Genomic DNA, 22,424 nt, shown 5'->3' with positions numbered 1-22,424 from the left:
TGCCAAGTGTAAAGGAATTATGGGTAAGTAGCCTATGCAAATGAAGCTCTCTGTGGCAGCACTTTTTCCTTCTGGGGATTCTGGCCTTAGGGTTACACAAGCACGTCTTCATTCTCCTGCCAGAAATCTCTCCTCTGCTCTATTGTGAAGAATTTCAACATCTAATATTGTGGAGGCAATGGTAGAATTCACCAGTGACCACCTTCCAGAATTCAGTGGAGGAGTCAGCTTTGGAGGAAAGCCTAAGACCAAAGAGAGAGTTCCCAGCATGGATTTTGGAGAAGAGAGACTCTGTCATAGAAGGCAGTAGAGCTCTTCTTCCTCATTCATACTATGCAAGACAAAGATGTGTACCCTAAAAGGACCTTCGTTGAATAAAAGGGAAAATTCATGCTCACCCATGTTAGAAAAAGCAAAATAGATGGTTTAATTGTCTAATCATGAGGTTTGGAACATCTAGACTCTTTGGGACTCAAGTTTGAGTTCTGACATGGATGAAAAAGTCCTTCATCCTCCCAGTGGAGATCAAACTGAGCTCCGTGCAATGACTTTGGTCCACAAGAAAGAAATTTCTTAATAAAAAATTTCCATAGGCTCATGTGGAAGCATATTACAGGGCCTAGCCAGCCCTCCAAAGAACTGCCTATCCGAAGGAATTAAGCAGAGTTTTAATTTCCGAAAAGGGACATAAAAACATTGGCCGACTCAGAGGCCCTCGAAAGCACTACCCCTGTATTGGGTAGACAAGCCCTTTCAAAGTGTTGAATGTTCTCTGTTGCATTACATTTTTTACATCTGCACCACACAACAAGGTGGCTTCATTAATTTGCCGCACAGTTCACCGGCTTTTGGAGGGGTTATGTCTAGATTTAAGTCTGACTGGAAAAGGGGTTGTGAGCCTAAAACACCACCTGGCACCTAAGAAGAGCAAAGAATAGAGCTCAGCCACACAAATACAGGAGACTGACTGACTGACTGACTCTCTCTGTTTATGAGATTATGTAGATATAATCTGTCGTGTAAACCAAAAGGTAAATTTGGAATGAGGCATATTTATGCCATCTGTGAGGAACAGCTTAAATTCTGGAGAAAGGCGATCAGGCTAAAAATCAAGTTATTTAGGTATGTTCCACTCATTTCTATGCCTGTTCAGTAGATTTTTATCTTCATATACACAGTATGAACATTATTATATACAGGGCCATTTGTGCACACAAATGTAACCCAAAATATTTATATATTGTATAAAATCATTTTATACAAATATATATATATATATATATACACACACACACACGATGTACATAAATAAATACATTGGGTGAAATCCTGTCTCCACTGACATCAATGGGTAGTTTTCTTTTTCTTTACACACTCTCCTACTGCCCTCCTCCCCATTTTGAGTTTGGAGCAGAATTCTAAATCCAAGCAAAAACAGCACACAAATTTTAATATTTAATTACAACATATGTTTTATCACTCTGATGAGGAGCAAAGCCAAGAGCTTGGCTACTTGTGCTCATTAAAGACCCTAATATTCTTTAGGTAAACGTCAGCTGAATTCCAACTCAGATTATTGTTATGCCTCCCTAAATTGTGCCTGCAGTTTCAATTGGAAAAATATTCTTCACTCTCTGCCCTGAATTGTTGCATAGTGTTTCTGTGTGCTGCTAAATAACTGCTGGGTTCCCCTCAAGTTGGCTGTATTTCAATGGTGTTGATGAAATAGCTCCTTGTTATCATAGCTTTTTCAAGAGTACCTCATGTATTCCTAATGCACCCATTGCAGTGGTATCCCAGCACCAAAGACACAAATTAAGGATAGCACTAACATTTTTCCTAAAGGGACCTCATTCTCCACCTCTCTGACTATTCTTTTTCTCAGGATTTGAGGGAAGGTCGCAATTATTTGTTATAATCTGTAAAGTGCTTTTGAAAGTCTTGGAAGCAAAGGACCAATATAACACTCAGATGCTAGAGCAATAGACACATGGTATAAGAACCTAGGTGGATAGATAATGCAGATGTGAGATCATTATCAAATATAAGATGTATCTATCTGACTTCCATGCATTTCTTCCAGTTAACCAGCAATCACACTTAGTGATTTTTCTTACCCCAGCCATTTAACACTCATCACTTGCAGCCTGACCAGGAAGCATTCATGCCAAATCTGAACAAATCTGCTGTAACTTTTCCATATTATCTCATTGCAGAGTCAACAGTATATAGCAGCTGGAATGTAGCAGATCTATCCTCCTCTGTCCTGTTATGAATTACCTAAAGCCTGCACCACAGAAGGCAAGCACATAGTATTGTTATTTTATTTTCTGTTTACAGTAAATATTTCTGATCTACTGAAGTATATGCAGACTGGTCTGCCCTCATCTGACAATATGTACTCATAAAAATGCCCCTACAGAGTGGTTGTGCTATGCTGATTTCTGGTGGTCTTTTCTCCCTTCTATTAAGTTCACCTCAGACCTGTTTGCCAGAGTAGAAATAAATTCCAGGATTTAATGAGAGTCTCAGTTGAGCATTTTTCTTTAATAGAAAAAGAAGAAAACAAATAATTAAATATAAATAGAAAAACCAAGAGATACTTTTGTTGCCGAGGGAGCATAATCTATCTCCAATTTACTGTATATTTAGAGGAGCAAAGAATCTTATGAATTTGTGTTGTAGAGTTAATTTGTTCAAGAATGAAAATTTTCAACCTCTTTACTTGTGCCATTTAAGTCATTTTTAAAAAAATGCTCATATAATTTTCAAATGTTAAAAACCAGAAAGCATTCCAATTCATTTCAATGCCCATTTTAGGGGTTTCAAAGAGCTTTAACATTCATTGTGCCCTACTCTCAAGATTGTACATGATTTGTGATTAAGTATGTAGGCAGGTGTTGGTGATGAATTTAAGTGAAATGAGAGATACAGTTCAGTAGTTTATAATTAAGCATGTGCCTGAGCTGGACACCCTCAGTGTTTGGGGATGTTTGGATCAAAAGCTGAATTCTGTAGCATGGACCTGTTTATGCTTATATCAGATGCACCCTTTTTATGGACAATACATGCACAGTACGGCGGGTTCAATGTATTGCTTCAAATGCTTCAGCATTCTATTTTTTATTGTATGTTTATATGAGTTAACTGAGACTTTTGAAGAACCTAACGCATGTTCAGTTGACGTTTTACAAAAAAATCTCCCTTTTTAAAGTCGTCTTCGCTTGTACAGTCACTGAGGAAAAGCTAGAATTATTTCTGATTTACCAATCCACAATTAAATCCCTCTATGTCAAGTGAATTCTTCCCCAATTCTAGTTCATACAAGCTCTCAGTGACACAAACAAGCCAGATCTATGTACGGTCACAACAAACCAAACCCACAACATAAGTCAGCCGGTCTCTGCTGAACAGGTAGAGTACACCACCACCCTGGTGTATTTTTCCATCTTTACCTTTCATTGGGAAGCAAACTGACTAGTGTGTTCTGTCTCAAATAGTTCTTGTCAACACTCCAACGATTCTTGGGGTTTTGGAAATGTCGTCCCTTCTTTCCTGTAAGAGGTGTGTGGATAATAGTGAAGAGCAGATGCTGCTGATAGAAGAAAGGCCTGATTTGATTCATTCTCTGGATCCTAGGAGGTGTTGCAGCAGCAAGCGAGATGGCTTAGCAAACTCTAATTGCAGAAAGGAGGAGAGAGAATGTCAAGCACCCCACGAGAGTTTGGATTATTTACCTTCACACAGTAGAGTTTACAAGAAGTGGCTACAGGAGAAAACGTACAGGTAACAATGCCCCCAATATGTCCTGTCCTGTTCCTCCTAGATCGCAGGCAACTTGTTTTAACTCTGATTAGCACCAAACTGTAGAAAAACAAAAAAATCGAAGTGTGTAGGTCTTTCTAGAGAGTAAATTTCTTCAATTGTGGAAAATTGGGGAGCAAAAAGTCTGTCTATTGATGTGTGCACCTCTCCATTGTAGTTTCTGAGTGCCCCACAAATACTGATGAATTCATCTTTGTAACACTCCTGAGAGATAGAAAAGTATTATCTCCATTTTACAGCTGCCGTCTGAGGCACAGAATAAATTATTTGGCTAAGATCACACAAGAAGTTTAAGTTAGCTCTATCTTTCCCTTATGAAAGCTGCTCAGAAGGGTGGGGGTTAATAAGTTAAGTAGATACTAGAATCATGAGATGAAAAATTATTTTATTTGTGGAGTTGGGGAGGCAGAATGGTCTTGTGGCTTATACCCTGGACTGGACATCAGACAACCTAGATTTTGTTCCCGTTCTAGCTTTATAAACATACCCCATTCCCTTGTGCATCTGTCCTAGAACATTTTCTTATGCCTCTTTCTCTAGCTCATAAAATGGTTGGAGTATACATATTCTATCTCAGAGGGGTTCTGAGAGACTCAATTCACTAATACTCACAAAGGGCACTGAGCTAATTATATGCAAGTTGCTACTGAACTGCAAAGCCTTATTTTAAAAACAATACAATGAATTGTGAAAGATGCTCACAAAATGATGGGGATAAGGGAATGAGTGGCCTTTTCATTTATTTCCCTATTTAAGAAAATGTTTTCACGTAATCGTAGCCAAGAAGGGAGGCAACTGGACAACTAACCTTTTTATTCAATGTCACTTCCCTGGAAATCCTTATACCTTACTGAGCATGCAACTAGTATAACCCGTTGTTCAATTTGTACAATTTGGAAGGAAAAGGCATGTTAAAGACTTTGCAAGGGATTTGGGGGTACCCTCTTCAGGGGAAATTGCTTGCAAATATCTGACCTTATATTCTAAAGCCAAAAATGTTCTCTCCAGAAATGTTTTATGAGCCCAAGAAATAAGTAAACTCTGTCAGGGATGATTTAGCAGTAAATGATGCCTTATGCTAACCAGGAATTATTCGTAAAACACCATAGATATGCACTCTATTTAAGGGATATATGAACTAGAGGCGAAGGCATAATTTTATATAATTTATGCTTTGTGTCAATGCATTAACTAAAACTGGGGCAAACACAGTAAAACTTTTGAGGCCAAGATGATAGAGATAAAGCCACTGCTCCCATTCAATATTTAATGCTACTTAATAGCCTCTATAGCACTTTGCTTCTTATGAGTGCAAACGTTAACTCAGATGAACATGGGACTGATGGCTGAGTAATATCTGCCCCATTAGCCCTCAAATAACTAAACTGCATGATTTCAGCAAACATTCTTTAGTGTTGGGCTCTGCCTGGGCCCACCTGGAGGGAGATTATAGTGCCACCAGACCCCTATGGTTGTGTATATGTAAGATTTTTAGAGCCTTTTTCCAAGAAATTATTGGTAAAAAATCTTGCCCAGGATGGCAGTGTCCTAAAGGTGGTTTTACTATGTGATGCTTATTAGGTGATTGCTCTGAAATGAGTTGGTGACCTCAGATCACATCACAGGTATTCCCCCTGCGAAAATCTTCACTACAGTGGATGCTTATTGGGAGCCCCTTCATCTCTCAGCAGAGACCAAACGTTACATAGACCTGAGGAGACTGCCAATGGGGTGGTCCCTTCAAGTCAGGAACGGGGCAGGGTGGGGATATGTGCAATGCCAATAGAACAGATGTAGCATGGCCGTGGACAATAGAAAACTTCAGTTTTCAGGGTTGTGAGTCTGGCACCTCCATGAGCACTCAATTCACTAGGGAGGAGGAAAAACACCTTACTTGTTTTTGGTGCTCAGATAGTATTTCTGTATTTCTTGGCCCTTAGGTTAAAAAGTTTTAACATCCCTCTGTGTGTTTGTGTTATGTTGTATCTACTATAAAATATATTTTGAAGTAGCACTATCTAGCTCCTTAGCCAAATGGAACTGATTCCCAAAGGAAGATGGCTTTTTCTGCTTAATATACCAGGTTTGTGTGGTTTGGCCTCTCTTTCAGTCACAGATAATAATCAAAACAAGCATACCTTTTTGCAGGAGGTAATTTGACAAACCATCCTGAGCTCTCTGCAAAGGACTAATATTACTATTCCATCTTTAGAACTGACTGGGATCGATGGATGTTGATGGGGCTAATTGGAATAGGAGTAGGAATGCTGGGATTCCTGACACATCAGATAATTGACTATCTCATCAAACTAAAATGGGAACTGGTGAAAAATTACCTCCAGGTGAGCAGAGGAAAAACAAATTGGCCTCTCTTTTTACTTTGTTCTGATTGGTAGTAAAACTCCATGAACATGAAGTTTTTACTCAGCTACTCTACTGGCATCTTCTGTCAATGATTTTTTTGCTGAAGAATTTCTTCCTAAAGGCTTGAATGAACCATCTGCTGACTAACTGGGAAATACAATAGCTGACATTCAGTACATGATAAGCAGTTGGTTTAGCAAGTCTTCTGCATATACAGGCAACTATTCGGTAAATGCGATCCATAACAAACTCTTCTGGACTGATCTGCAGATCTGAAAGGAAAATGAAACCAGGTTTAATTTTCTAGAAAGCTGTTTCCATCAATCACTGTCTCAAAAGACTTCTATTTCTATTAACCAAAATGTAAGAGATTTCCCCACACATCTTGAAAAAGTAACACTATGCATGTCAGTTACTATACACCTATGTAGCAAATTATGGGCCCGATTATACAACCCCCTACTCTCATGAGTAATCGCACGGCCAATGTGATTTATTGCATGAGTAAGGATAGCTGGTTTGAGAGTCAGATTTGCATCTGAATTTTAATACATTGTGTCTTGAAATTGGAACTAAATACATACATGCCTATGGTAGCAGATGGAAATAAAATTCATCTGCATCACTGATAATACAAAAACAGCTAAAGGGTGGCTTGGATGCTTATGCTTCAGGTTTGTAATGGCTACACACTCTGGAACCAAAGGTACAAATCCTGGTGGAGTTAACTCAGGCTCAGTCTTTCTAAGACAGACAAACTGATTACCATGCAGTTTATTGTGTGCGTGCTTGCTTGATTGGAGGCGGTGAGGACCTGATGGATGGGAAAAGAAGGAAGCTGGTTGTCAGTACTTGGCAAGCCCACAGTTAAGAGGTTCATAACAGGAAGGAGCTTTGCCATCTTTGGCAGAAAAATGTAGACATTCTAGGCTGGACTCTGATACCTTAGCACAATGACCATGGGTATGGACAGGTGTTCAGATATCAGTGATGAGCATGGTATGAATACCTAATATCTTTGTTGGATGTCTCATGAGAAGTCAGGACTTTGAAATAATGCTTCCAAGGCCTTCTCAGCTGAAGGGAGCTCTAAGCACTTCAGGAAAATGCAGAGGTGGACTTGACATCTACAGGAAATGGGGGATGAGAAGATCAGTGTACCTCTGAGATATGAAAACAATTAAAAATGGGTTCCAGTAGTATGACCTATATGATGCTCTGAGTCCGCGTCTGCCAAGAAACCAGACTTTGTCCCCAGGCATTGTAACCGTCCTAGTACTGGATCACAAAATTTCCATTGTGTGTGTCACTGCTTCCAAGCAGTAGGCAGAACTCATCCCACTATCCTTGTGATGGTGGAGTTGCATTACAGTAGTACCAGAGACCACGCTAAGATCAGGGTCCCTTTGTGCTAGTTGCAGTACAAACAAGTATTGAGAGGGTTCCTGCCATAAAGACCCCACAACCTAAATTCATTCTCCAACTATCGAGCAGCTGAATTCAGTCCTGTGTACCTTACCTTCCTGTTTTGCCGCTCTGTACAGTACACTAGAAAAAAGACCTGGCATGAGGTGCAGACAGGAAGGCTGAGGTGGCCTGCTGTACTACTATGATTTGGGAAACAAAGGGGACAGCTTTGGCTTGCATACACAGTGAATCAAAGCCGAACAGTCGGGAATTTTATAAAGTACATGGGTGCTGATGTGCTTGTGATGAGTTCTGGAGACAGCATGACTGCAGTTAATCCAAACACAAACAAACCAACCAACCTTGGCAGACTGAAACATGTTTAAATTGAAAAGACTGAGTATAAGAGATGTCACTTTATTAAAGAAATAACAGAGGGAACTATCTAGATGAATTTACAGTTAGTATTATTGGGTAAAATATAAAGAGTTATCTATTGTAATAGATTCAGGCCGCAGTTCAGGAAAGCATCTTCATTCAGTATAGCACTTAAGCACATAAGCAATGGAGTCAATGGAACTTGAGTAAGTTCTGTCCTGGTTTGGGGCCTTCAGGGAACACTAAAATACCCTTTGCTATGTTGTATGGGCATGGGCAAATTGGTTTGGAAAACTAAGGGCCACTGTGAACCTTTCTCTTATCTAAAACCCAGACTCAACCCCATATTTTCAAATAGTCTGCAACACTTGCTTCTCTCTTTCCCCTGGTTTCATTCTTTTGCTGTAAATTGTAGGACTTGCTACAGTGGGTTATGAAAGAAAATGGACAAATGAACAGAAAAATGTATCTCTAAATATATATCACTATATAGTATTGGCAGAGGGTTTGAGGCAGTACACATACTTGTTTTCTATACCATTGCTTATGCTAATAAATTATTTGTAAAACGCAGAACGGCAACTTCAACATGACCTGGATTTGCATACTTGGGTCAGGACTGGCCATGACTGTTGTATCTTCAGGGCTAGTGGTGGTAAGTATGTCTCTTACTCAACTACTGTAAAATATCAGTGGAGTTCTGAGAGATGGAGGCTTAATTACAGAAAAGGAGTCTTAGAACATATACCCTGTATAGTCCTCACTGGGAAACAGTCAGAGGCCTAACACAGGTCTATAATGCTGAGATCAGACAAATCCCTTGCTCTTGTGTTTTTTTGTTGTGTCAGTGCCTTCTAAGTGCTACTATAGTTAAGCATGATCAGGATTTCTCCATGATTTCTGTTTTACTGGCTATGTAGGGAATCCTGGGATTGATATCCAGTCTGAGATCCAAATTCAGGCCCTGTGAGCACATGCATTTCCTATGGCAGTCTCGGGCAAAATAAATGGTGGTGTAAGTTATACTTTAGGTATACATTGGTCATAAAATGGATACAAGTGGCAAATTAGCGTAACTTGCACAGAGTTGGAGCCTGATCCTAAAATAAACACTCACAATGACTTCAAATGGGGTTTGGCTCAGACCTCTGTGTAAAATGAGTGTAACTTACATTTCCAGTTCTCCTTTGAGGCTCCAGCAACTCTACCAGACTGCAAAGCCAACACAGAAAGCCGGTTTCCCATCTATCATCTTACTGGGTTCAATTTAATCACAAGAAGGCAGCTAGTAGCCTCAAAGGGGGGGGGGGGGGGAGAGAAGAGAAAAATAATAAACATTTAATTGAACTTTCCAAAAAAGTTAAGGAAAAGGTATAGGTGGGATACACATATCTATTTGCTTAATACAGAAGTCTTGAGCTATGTAGGAGGAGGAACTGAAAGAATGGATGACTTGATAGAACAAGTAACTGTAAGTTGTGAGAGAAGTTATGAACTGTTTGTGAAAGCTGCAATTATTAGCTGCAGGTGGATCTGAATGCATGTATTTGGAAATCATTTTTGACTCTTTCTCTTTACAGTTCTTTTGCCCAGCAGGTGCACCGTATGGGCTTCCAGAAGTCATTGGGTTTCTGAATGGTGCTTCTATTCAACACATTTTTAATGTCAAGACTTTTTTGGGGACGTTTGTTTCTTGTGTGCTGGCTGTGGCTTCTGGGCTCTTCTGTGGACCGGAAGGCCCTATGATTCACTTGGGGTAAGGAACACCATGGGAGAGTGTAAACTGTCAGGGTCTGATTGTCCGTTGCTTTACATCGGTGCCAAGTGGGTGTAAAATGCTCAAATCAGAATTGTTTTCTCTCACAAGTGGTGGTATTTGACGCCCGCTTTGCACAGGGTAAATGACTGCACAAGGTGCAAAAGAGTGGGAAATTGGATGCTCAGGTTCCATAAGATCCCTAGATTACAAAGAAGACAACCCACAGTTATAGTCAATAGTGACCACAGCATTGGTCAAAACTGCTTCTCTTTGCAATTCCCACAGGTTAGTAGATTGCAAGTCAGAATGGAGCTGCAAATTATTTATATCCCAGTGTGGTGCCATATTTGTAGTTGGGAAAGTAATATCACAATATGCTCTTGCTGAAAGAAACCGATTTATTTTTTTCCTATTTAAATAAAAAGAAACAAACAGAAATCCTCCCAGTCCTTCAGCTGGGTCCCTGGGAGAGGAATCCTCTCCTTTTATTTCCTTTATTAAGCAGTCTCATGAGTAGAGGTGATAGTCAGGTTCTTTCTGCTTGTGTAGTACATTTCCTTTTTTGGCTGACCTATTAGGGTTAGGGTAAAGTATTTATCCTTGAGGTTTGCTCTCCTCATCTCCACGAAACCCCTTTCCTCCACTCTTATCATTTTACTTGTACATAGGTGCAGCAGTCCTCAAGGATGACTCAGGTTTTCAAAAATAAGAGAGCAAGGTTTAGTCAGAGGCGAACACAACCATTTCAGACAACGATTACCAAGGCCTAGCTCTCCTTTTCAGGTTTCTTTTGTTTGCTTTACTTTCAGACTTTTGTCTCCAGGCGCTCAGTGGCTGCAGCTGTAATTTCCCCCCCCCCCCTCCACCCCCATGATTAGTTTTGTAATAGTGACGCATGATCCAAAAAAATGCAATCAAATTTCCATAAAGAAAATCAGAACAGTATTAACTTAATGCCTTAAAATAGTGGCATAAAGAACTAATTTAATTGAATTTATTTTTTAAAATATCCAATTTTTATTGTACATCAACACACACAATTTTGTTACAAAGAGTCTTATACAAAGAATATAAATATTTTCATGATTTTAAATGTCAATGAAAACCGTTTTCTTGGATTTAAGTGCAGCCCTGAAGCATTGTCTGAGACATGGTATAGTAAATGAAACCACTGTGCATCTTCCACTGGGAGTGAGACTGCGTTGCTCTCAATGGTGATTAAACTTGAAATGGATGATTGAAATGGACTATAATTAAGGTTAAGATTTTGTCACGGAAGACCTTCCAGAGACCTCTGTGACATTTTCTCCTTCAGCCCTAGGGCAGTGTGGCTGGAGGTGTCAGCTGGCAGGGGCCCAGCAGCTCTCAGGGGCTAGCTCTAGCGGCCAGCTCTCAGCCACCACAGGTAGTGGGGAAACCCTTCAGCACATGCAGGTGATTGGGAGCCCCCCCCACAGCTCCCAGCCACTGGCGACAGCAGGGCTTGTGTGTCCCAGCCACCATGGGCAATGGGGGCAGGGGGACGGGACCCTGGAGCCCAAGCAGCTGTGGGTGCTGGACCCTCCTCACCCGTGACCGGTCTGTGACTTTTACTAAAAATAATCGTGACAAAATCTTAGCCTTAACTATAATCAATTGTTGTATGCAGTGTAGTTGTAGCCATGTCAGTCCCAGGATATTAGAGAGATAAGGTGGGTGAGGTAATATCTTTTATTGGACCAACTTCTGTTGGTGAAAGAGACAAGCTTTTGAGCTGCACAAGCTCTGTGTGGCTCGAAAGCTTGTCTCTTTCACTAACAGAAGTTGGTCCAGTACAGTACAAGATAATACCTCACCCACCTTGTCTCCCTCTCTCTCTCTCTAATCCATCATGTCAGTACTCTTAGGCAGATGCTAACATGCAGCTCATCAAAGGAGCCTTTAGAGTCTTTCTTCACAGTACATGTTGTGAGGGGCCCTTTTAATCTCTGAATTATTAACTTGGAAGCCTTTAATAGCTTCCTCTCTTGTGTCAACAGGACTTTGCATATTGAAAAGCAAATGTGTTCTACAGTCCCATGTTACACTTGTTGAAGTCAATTTAGCTTTGCTGCTCTGCAGCAGCTGAGGATCTGGCCCTTTTATCTTTAACTTCAGTTGATATGTGAATAGCATATTAAAAATAACACTAACTTTTATATCATTATTTTAGGGCAATAATAGGGTGTGGCCTGACCCAGTTCAAGTCAGACATCCTCGGAATTCAGCTGCCCTTCTTCACCAGGTTTTGGAATTCAGCTGATAAGTATGTAATTGATCAGATGTAATTGTTTAAAAAGTCTTCTGAGACACAGTTGCCATATGCTGACTCTCAAATCAGATGTATCAAGGGGTTAATCAAAAAGCTAGGGACTAATAGAATCTGGCAGAGAGTTGGAGTGAATGATCTAATAAGATTCTAGTCATCTCTGATATTTGTGATCTTAGACGGAAAATACTGGGAGATATTCCTGGCCCTCTCCATCAGAAAGTAATCTCTTCCTCCCTCTGTGATTTCCATAGCTGAGCTGTGCTGGGCTCTAGCAAATGTAGAGCCATAATTAAAACGACTTGTGATAAATACGTATGTTGAATGCTTATGAAAACAGTGTGCTTAACACGTGGGGCCTAATTCTCCATTGCTTTGCACCTCGTGTTGTCTTTCACACTGCTACAAAGTGAGTGTAAAATACTAGACTTTTGAATTTAGGTTTGTCTAAATTAATATAGCATTAAGATACTTATATATTTAGTTAAAATGTTTTTTCTTTCTTCCTGGCTATCCTGAGGATTCCACAGTTTCAGTTCAATCTACACATTGTGCATAGGAGACACAGGCTTGTTTCTCTTTTTCCCCACTGTAAAATGATACAGACTGTTCATACTTTCTTTAATCTGAATCTTCTCTGCTAATGAACATCTGTGGGCTGGATTCTGCAAACCTGCTTTTGTAAATACTCCCACTGAAGTCAAAGGGATTACTCACATGAGTAAGGATTTCTTGCATCAGTAAGGATTTGCAGGGTCAGGCTCTGTCTTCTGGATATTGCTCATTAGCTCATTAAAGTAATAAATAAAAAGCCCCATATTATACTGTTTTTTTTTTGATTTTTTTTGTTTCCAAGGCAAGGGCAAAGCAGGGCAAAAGCCTCATTTGCCAAAAGAAAAGGCCATTGTGAACTATTTGTGGCTCACAGGATAATCATACAGTACAGCTCGTATGATATGTGATATGCTTTGTCTTTAACTTTCATCTTCAGTTAGTGAAATAAATCCTGAGACATGCCTATTAAAACAAATTGTTACTCATGGAAGAAATTAGTAATTGCTGTAAGAGGAGCAGTAAAAGATTTTGTTTTTGTTTTGTAAAAGTACAATATAAGTTAATTAGAGAAGAATTGATTTACAGAGGCAGGAAAACTCCTGGGAGAAACATGTCATCTAGAAATCCTGTTTATACAGAAAGGATTAACTGTGAACAGCAAGCTCATCTTAGCTTCTCCTCCTTGTTGTTGTTTTTTGGAATGTGGGATGAGAAGCATGCTAACTCCTTTCTGGTGTATTTTTGGAGCAGCAAATAGGTTTGGTACCCTTTTTAAAGTCTTTTAAAGTAAATGTTATAGCTTCACAGATGAAGCAACAGTTCAGTAAGTATTCAGGCATCATGTAACCCTTACTCCAGTAGACAGCACTAGTTGATATGTATAAGGGCACGTCTATACAGCAATTAAGAAAAACCTGTGGCACTGAGTCTCAGAGCCTGGGTCATCTGACTTGGGCTTGCAGGGCTCCGGTTGTGAGGCTGAAAATTGCTGTGTAGACATTCCCGCTTGGACTGGAGCCCAGGCTCTGAGATCCTCCCTCCTCGCAAGGTTTTAGTGCCTAGGTTCTAGCCCCAGCCAAAATGTCTACACTGTGATAGTTAGCTCTGCAGCCCGAGTCCCACAAGCCTGAGTCAGCTGAACTGGGTCAGCTATGGCTATGTTACTCTCAAAAAAACTATGTTAAAAGAAGGTTAAGTTTCCAAAGTCAAGCCGTCAAAAATTTGGAAATGCCAGACTTAAGGTTGCCTGCATAGCCTTAACTCAGCCCTCTTGTGCATATGCATTATGATATAGTCTTTGGTGACATGGTCACCTACTATTTTTTCCACCACACCTCTGCATCATTCAGTGCACAGGATGGACAGTGCTCACTGAACGAGCAGCAGTTCAATAATTTGTTTTCTCCTTGTTTGTGTGGTCCCAAGCCTTATTTGCTGCATGCTGTTCAAACCTTGCTCTGAAGACTGAATTATTTATTTCCTGATTGGCTTTTCTATGGCTTCACAAACAATGAATTAATTATCAAAGTGCTTCACAAACAATGAATTAATTTATCTTTGTAAAACCCTGGTGAGGGGAGGTGGTGGTATTATCCCCATTTCATACAACAAGATTAAAACATTTTAAGGTCAGAAGGAACCATTAGATAATCTAGTTTGACCTCCTGTATCTCTCTGGCCATTAAATTTCAACCAGTTACCCTGGTGTTGAGCTTAAAGCATATCTTACAGAAAGGCATCCAGTCTTGATCTGAAGAGATCAAGAGATGGAATCATAGAATATCAGGGTTGGAAGGGACCTCAGGAGGTCATCTAGTCCAATCCCCTGCTCAAAGCAGGACCAATCCCGACTAAATCATCCCAGCCAGGGATTTGTCAAGGCTGACCTTAAAAACATCTAAGGAAGGAGCTTCCACCACCTCCCTAGGTAACCCATTCCAGTGCTTCACCACCCTCCTAGTGAAAAAGTTTTTCCTAATATCCAACCTAAACCTCCCCCACTGAATCCACCATTTCCTGTTATAGTGGTTCCAGTGCTGCCCTTGCACTGCAACCTTAATTCTGGTATTTCCTAACTTTTGTGTGCTCGACTCGGCAAATTTAATGTTCTTTTAACATAGCTTTTTCAATATAACTTCCTTGATTTTTTTTAAGAAAAGCAAACTGAAAAAAAAACAACAACCAGAAATTCAGTCATGTGAAACTATATTGACTCCGACATGGTTCATCAGTAGGGTTTGGACTTTTAGATCAACAGCACAGACATCTGCTACTTGAGCTAACAGAGTAACTATAGCAATAGTAGGTTGTCATACTCTTTGTGGCCCAGCCACTAGAGGGAGATGAGGCACATATTTTCCCAGTGGGTTCCACAGCCATTTGATGACAGCGGGGGAATGGTAAGACTCAGGAATCATAGGTTTTATTCCAGATTTATATGGGAGTCTACTGTTGTGGTTTCAGATCCTTCTTCCCCTTTCCCTCTGCAAATCTGACCCCTTTCTGCCGTTGGCCGCTCTAGCTTGTCCCAGTCTCCCCTCCATGTCCTAGTCTTCCTCCTTGCCCATCTGCAGTCCAGGCCACTTCCGTGTCCTTCTCTTCACTGCAGGAGCGCCGCCAGCCTTTTTGCCGCCCTAGGCGGCGGAACGTCCCGCCCCCGAAATGCCGCCCCCGACAGAGGAGGCGGAAGGTCCCACCCCCAAAATACCGCTGACGACCGGGGCGGTGGAAGGTCCCGCCCCCGAAATACCGCCGACGACCGGGGCGGCTGAAGATCCTGCCGCCGCGGTCGCCACCCCCCAAATGTTAGCGCCCTAGGCGACTGCCTAGGTTGCCTAATGGGTTGCGCCCTGCTTCACTGCATGGATGCCAGTAGTAGAAGCATTGAGAGCACAAAAGAAACACTCGTTCTCAGCTTCTATGCCTGTGTCATAGCAGCTGCCAGCAGTGTGGAGGAGCAATTGCAAGGAAAATCCTGCTCTGCCCCTTCAGCCTCAAACTGGAGCATGCTCCTTGAAGACGGAATGTTCAGAGAATTTAGCAGTCAAGTTCTAACAAATCTCTACTGAGCATGTGCAAACTGAGATTTTCAGAGGCCCATAACTTGACCAAATTTGGGTGGATTTTCAGAGCGCTGGCAAAAGGCACATCCCTGATAACAGTGTGATACTCCTCCTGGTCCCCCTCATTGCCAAATTTCAAATCCCTGCTGCAAAGCATGGAGGCAGTAGAGTTTCACAGTTAAACAGTAGGAAAGAATTTTTTTATCATTGGCAAAACAATGTATTTTTCTTAAAAAAACAAAACAAACAAACAAAATACTGATGAACCATGTGAGTTGAAAATGTATAGAAAATTTCAGCCTGACCAGACACCTAATATGGGAAATTGCCAAACTTTTGGGTTGAAAAATTATAAACCAATGAAAACAGAGTGTTTTAATAGAAAGTGTTGAGAAAACTTAACTATGGTGTCGCTACCTATAATACATGCAGTGCTCTGAGGAATCAAGAAATTGGTCAACCTACAAAGACACTCTAAGAGTTCCTAATGCAATGCACTAGGAGAGAAAAGTTCATTGGGACAGGGTTAAAAAAGAGAAAAGCTAATATCTTACAAAGCAAACAGAAAAATCAATCAGTTAACCGATCAACACATCCCCTGCTGCCCAGTCCCCAGCCCCTTTAGGCCTCAGAATATGACCCTCATAGTATTACTAACATATGGATTCACAGCTAACAGTTCTGAGAGTTATGCTTATCTTTGGGCTCACTGACCCCTCTTTTGGCAGCCTAGTTTGACATGGACCTTTGTGTCCTTGGCAGTTGACTGAAATCAGCTCACTTCTCCTATGCCACCAAACAGCCACTAGTTATTACTGTTGTTGTGGATCAGGTTTGAATTTAGACCCCAGAGGTGAAAAGCTCTATGTCCCCAAAACAATGCCCTGAACCAGCCAGTCCCCCTATATTCAGCCTTTAAAAATCTATTTGCTTTAACAATAAATAGGCAAGGATTATTTTTTTTACCATTGTTGAGTTTTCTAAACATAAATCTTAAAGCATGCCTTGCTGTGCCTCACTGTTTTCTGATGAATTATTTTTCTCCATGTTGTAGGAGGAATTTTATTACAGCTGGTGCAGGAGCAGGAATAGCCTCGGTATTCCGTGCTCCAGTGAGTGGACTCTTGTTCACATTGGAAGAGGTGGCCTCTTTCTGGGACATCAGACTGGCCTGGCAAACTTTCTTCTGCTGCTTGATGGCTGCCTTCACTACGGATTTACTCTCTTCATCTCTTTCTGGGTTTGTTTACAGAGGTCATTTTGGATTTTTCAAAGCAGAGAAAAGAATTTTATTTTGGGTATGTACCAAACGGACTATTTTTGAATAAAAATATAGCTCATGGATTTATAATTTATTTGGCAAATACCCATATCTCTTTGGGCCTGTGATGGAATCTGGGAAAAAATAATCTGTGGCACTAGTCCTGTTTTCTGTCTGAACTGAAGAATCTTGAGAAGCATAAATGGGAAATTAGCCTATGAAAATTAAAAATAGCTTATGGACTGTTTTTAAGCCTTTAGGGCTCTAACAGCAATTGACACTGACCGGAGGACCCCTTCTCTTACCATGCCATACTGCATACCAGGTAATATTAAATGACTACCTCTGACAGCAACATCATTTCTGATGAAGCACTTAGTGATACAGTCTTAGGCCATGTCTTAGCTAGGAAAAGAGGTGTGTTTTTACCAAGTGTTCATTAACAAGTCGTAACTAACATGAGATATATCCTAGTGAAGCTGAGGCAGTTTGTAGTTTTAACTGTATTAGCAATTGGAAGTAAACCCTAGGCTCCACCTTAATGCTGGAGCTAGCCAGTGAAATCTCCAAGGTGAGAGAGGTTGACAAAGAAGGGGGAGGGAGCCAGCCCAGCCAGGAGAGGCACTAGATTTAAAGCTGCACTTTCCTGTTGTCACCTTATCTGAGGGGTAAATTTCCCTCCCTGAGCAGGCTATGCCTGTGGGTAGCAAGTGGGGAGAATTACTATTTCCAATTTTCCTTGACGTGAGTCTGGCCCATTTAGTTAAACTTTCTCTCAGAACCATCTTCTGTATGCAATTTTTTTTTCTTAAGCAACTTCTTAAAGTCTCCTCCAACCTGTCCAACACAGTTTTGGTCAACCATTAGTTAGCAAAATTCAGCTGCCTAATAGAGTTTTCTCTATCTGCATGGGTGGAAGCTTAGGGTATGTCTACACCCAGCCGCTAGTTCGGCGGCTGGGAATCGAAGTTCTGGGTTCGACTTATCGCGTCTTGTCTGGACGCGATAAGTCGAACCAGGAAGTGCTCGCCGTCGACTGCGGTACTCCAGCTAGACGAGAGGAGTACCGCGGCGTCGACGGGGGAGCCTGCATGCCGCATGTAGACCGAGGTAAGTTCGAACTAAGGTACTTCGAACTTCAGCTACGTTATTCACGTAGCTGAAGTTGCGTACCTTAGTTCGATTTGGGGGTTTAGTGTAGACCAAGCCTTAGATAGGTTTGACTATAGTTACTTTAACTGTTGCAGTTGTTGCTGAGCTGGCATTAGAGTGAAACAACGCCAAGGGCAATCTTGTTGATTTCCGCACGTGGTTTCTGCTTAATGGCTCAGCCTCGGAGTGGGAACTGCATTCCTGGTAATTAATAGAAAATGGTTAGCTCTTAACATAACAGAACAATTATTTCCGAAGCCCTTTTCCTTCCCCGTGGGGATCCTTGCATTGAGCTCAGGCTATTAGATGGCCAACAGCTTGCAGTGTTTTTGGCTGGGATTATCAAAGGGTTAGCTGCCCAATTTTCACTGAACTGGGAATTGGGCATATAGCTCCTTTTTATTAGGCACTTTTGAAAATCCCAGCCCCAGCTGTTACCAGAGAACAATATGAGGTTCCCTGGGATATGCAAGAAACATACCAAAAAATGTGAGGTATTGGGGGCAAAGGTATCTTTTTGGCATAACATTAATATTCATACATTTTCAACCTGCTGCGGCCAAAATCTGTGACATGTTTTTTAAAATTGGATGATACTCAAAACAAAGGATACATTGGAAAAATAGCAGTGTTTAGGCAACAATAGGTAGGGAGACTTTGGTGGTGGTTTAACACTTGGCTCAGCTAAGTCTTGAATAGCTTCCTGGTAAGCTTTCTCTTTGTTGCTGTTTACCAGCTGTTTCATTTTGTTGCTTGTAAATGGATACAAATACAAAGAAAAATAAATAATACTTGGAAGACACAAGTATTTATTTACATACAAAAAGATATTGTTGAACATGCCAGATCATGGCATTCCATAAAACGTCCCATCCCCACAAATTTTGTTTGATCTCAGGAAGAATATACAACAACAGACATGAAATTCCATAATTTCCTTTGTTTTTCAAAAGCAGCATGTATAAAATAGCCGTAGGACAATAGCTGTCAATCTTTGCTCAAGTACAGTTGAGGGTTGGGGGTCTGTATTCTGCAAAGTGCTGAGTGAGTGCCCTTGGTTCCCACTGACTTCAAGCAGAGATAAGAGCACTCAAAACCCCATAGAAATGTGTGGTGTTGGTCAGATTTGAGATCCACTGGACAAGCTGTGTGGGGAAGTTTGCACAGAACAATCTTGCTTGCAATATCCCTGCCTCTAACCAGCGCTTAGTAATGCGTATACTTCATCATGAGTACCAACAATTATCCCCCACCCTAGAAGAAGAAAGACTCTGCAGATGCTACTCAAATATACTACTCTTTGTTTCTGAGGGGGGATGTAAAACCCCTGAAGTGGACAATAATATTTCCTTTGAAGGAAGTTAGGTATATATATTATTATATCTCATAGAACTGGAACGGACCCTGAAAGGTCATTGAATTGAGTCCAACTCCCTGCCTTCACTAGCAGGACCAAGTACTGATTTTGCCCCAGATTCCTAAGTGGCCCCCTCAAGGATTGAACTCAAAACCCTGGATTTAGCAGGCCAATGCTCAAACCACTAAGCTATCCCTCTCTGAGTGAGCTCGCTCTTTTTTTCCTAACCCTAAGTAGTTAATGGTTGGCTAATGTCCTGAAGTCTGAGGGTTTTGATATTCTTTTTGAATTTTTATTCTGTCCAATATTGCACTGGATATTCTTATTATTCACATAAATGTCTCACCCTATTTTGAATTCTACTAAGCTTTTTGCTTCAATAATATTTTTGACAGCTACTTCCTTCATAGGTTAATTACACATTGCATTAATACCAAACCATATGCTTCTTTCTGTACCATGTTATGGAGGGAAGCAACTCCATGCTATCCATGCAAAATTAGGTATGGGAGCATAAAGCAGCGGAAAGACCAGAAACTGTATCTCTTTGATTCCTTTTAGCTGCCAGGAAATCTGCACCACTTCCCCTGGGTACACACTGTTACGTGTACACACTACCTTGTTTGTGTGGGGACTTCTCATCTCAGAATTTCATTGTCAGGAAGATATTCCTGATAGGCTACATTCTCCCTTTCTTGATTTCTTCCTGCTACTCTGTTATTTTCATGTTCCACTCTAACTCTCTCTGGTGTGTGAGCACTCTAAAATACTTGTAGATTATTAGCTTGTCTTAACCTATAAAAATATTACGCAACTGTTATGTATTGCTTTTCATCTGTTGATTATAAAGCACTTTATAATGGAGGTAAGTATCATTATCCTTATTTTACAGATGAGGAAATGTAGGCAGGGAGAGATGAAATAACTTGCCCAAGGTCACACACCAGGCAATGGCAGAACTGGGGCTAGAACCCAGCTATCCTGAGTCCCAGCTGAGTATCCGCTCCTTAGTGCATTCCTCATAAGGACAGCCATACTGGGTCAGACCAAAGGTCCATCCAGCCCAGTATCCTGGCTGCCCATAGTGGCCAATGCCAGGTGCCCTAGAGGGAATGAACCTAACAGGTAATGATCAAGTGATCTCTCTCCTGCCATCCATCTCCACCCTCTGACAAACAGAGGCTAGGGACACCATTCCTTACCTATCCTGGCTGATAGCCATTAATGGACTTAACCTCCATGAATTTATCTAGTTCTCTTTTAAACCCTGTTATAGTCCTAGCCTTCACAACCTCCTCAGGCAAGGAGTTCCACAGGTTGACTGTGCGCTGTGTGAAGAAGAACTTCCTTTTATTTGTTTTAAACCTGCTGCCCATTAATTTCATTTGGTGGCCCCTAGTTCTTATATTATGGGAACAAGTAAATAACTTTTCCTTATTCACTTTCTCCACACCACTCATGATTTTATATACCTCTATCATATCCCCCCTTAGTCTCCTCTTTTCCAAGCTGAAAAGTCCTAGCCTCTTTAATCTCTCCTTATATGGGACCCGTTCCAAACCCCTAATCATTTTAGTTGCCCTTCTCTGAACCTTTTCTAATGCCAGTATATCTTTTTTGAGATGAGGAGACCACATCTGTAAGCAGTACTCAAGATGTGGGCGTACCATGGATTTATATAAGGGCAATAAGATATTCTCCGTCTTATTCTCTATCCCTTTTTTAAATGATTCCTAACATCCTGTTTGCTTTTTTTACTGCCGCTGCACACTGCGTGGATGACTTCAGAGAACTATCCACGATGACTCCAAGATCTCTTTCCTGATTAGTTGTAGTTAAATTAGCCCCCATCATATTGTATGTATAGTTGGGGTTATTTTTTCCAATGTGCATTACTTTACATTTATCCACATTAAATTTCATTTGCCATTTTGTTGCCCAATCGCTAAGTTTTGTGAGATCTTTTTGAAGTTCTTCACAGTCTGCTTTGGTCTTAACTATCTTGAGCAGTTTACTATTGTCTGCAAACTTTGTCACCTCACTGTTTACCCCTTTCTCCAGATCATTTATGAATAAGTTGAATAGGATTGGTCCTAGGACTGACCCTTGGGGAACACGACTAGTTACCCCTCTCCTAGGGCCGGCTCCAGGCACCAGACGAGAAAGCACATGCCTGGGGCGGCACATTGTAAGGGGCGGCACATTCCGGCCGCCCTGCCGTGGTTCTTTATATAATATAATAATAATTTTATATATATATATATTTTTTGCTTTGGCAGCCCGGTCCGCAGCTCCGGAGCCCCCGGACGGCTCCCCGCGCTCCGCAAGTCCCAGCCCTGCAGGGGCACGGACCCCGGCCCAGGGGGGCAGGAACTAGCGATCCCCACCACTCACCGTGCCACTGGGCTCCCCGGGACGCGCCACTCCCCACCGCCTGCACCGGCCTCCGCCTCCCGCGCTGCTCTGAGCCCGGCCCGGCCGAGCTGCTTTTAAAGGAGCGGCTGAGCCAGCACCTCCTGCAGCCCCCGGGGGCTCTGCCTGCCCGGCCGGGAGAGGCACCCCAAGGCTGGAGGGGGGAGCCCCTCTCGCCCGGCTGCGAGCGGGCTGCAACGCCTGGCTGCCCACGGGCGGAGGAAGCGGGCGGGCGCTGCCCTTCACCCCCCTGCGAGCCGCCTTGACCATGCTCCCTGCGGCTGCCATTTTTTTTTTTTTTTTGCTTCGGCACTCCGGCCGCCCTTTTATTTATTTATTTATTTTAATTTTTTGCTTGGGGCGGCAAAAAAGCTAGAGCTGGTCCTGCCCTCTCCATTCTGAAAATTTACCATTTATTCCTACCCTTTGTTCCCTGTCTTTTAACCATAAGTAGACTTCACTGGCCCTGATAATTTTTCATTGCTTTTCTCTAATTCTCTCCAGTTTGTCTCTGCGTTTCTGGTAATGTAGTGCACGCAACTGAGGCAGTATTCCTGGTTGTGTAGAGAGGATTCTTACTTGCATGCTCCATGCTATGCTGACTC

At 41.6% G+C, this 22,424-nt stretch overlaps 1 protein-coding gene across 1 annotated transcript in view; it reads left to right on the top strand.

The window, feature by feature from the left end:
* Nucleotides 1-3,538: 3,538 nt before the first annotated feature.
* Nucleotides 3,539-22,424, top strand: part of LOC135875242 (chloride channel protein C-like) — a 98,813-nt gene continuing 79,927 nt past the window's right edge. Inside the window, exons 1-6 of the mRNA XM_065400244.1 lie at nt 3,539-3,786; nt 6,038-6,167; nt 8,549-8,629; nt 9,555-9,730; nt 11,925-12,017; nt 16,692-16,935. Coding sequence (XP_065256316.1) covers nt 3,539-3,786; nt 6,038-6,167; nt 8,549-8,629; nt 9,555-9,730; nt 11,925-12,017; nt 16,692-16,935 — 972 coding nt within the window. The remainder of the gene's footprint in view (nt 3,787-6,037; nt 6,168-8,548; nt 8,630-9,554; nt 9,731-11,924; nt 12,018-16,691; nt 16,936-22,424) is intronic.

The sequence above is a fragment of the Emys orbicularis genome, chromosome 2 (assembly GCF_028017835.1).
Source record: "Emys orbicularis isolate rEmyOrb1 chromosome 2, rEmyOrb1.hap1, whole genome shotgun sequence".
Taxonomy (NCBI): Eukaryota; Metazoa; Chordata; order Testudines; family Emydidae; genus Emys; species Emys orbicularis.
This window is presented reverse-complemented; position numbering and strand designations above follow the sequence as displayed.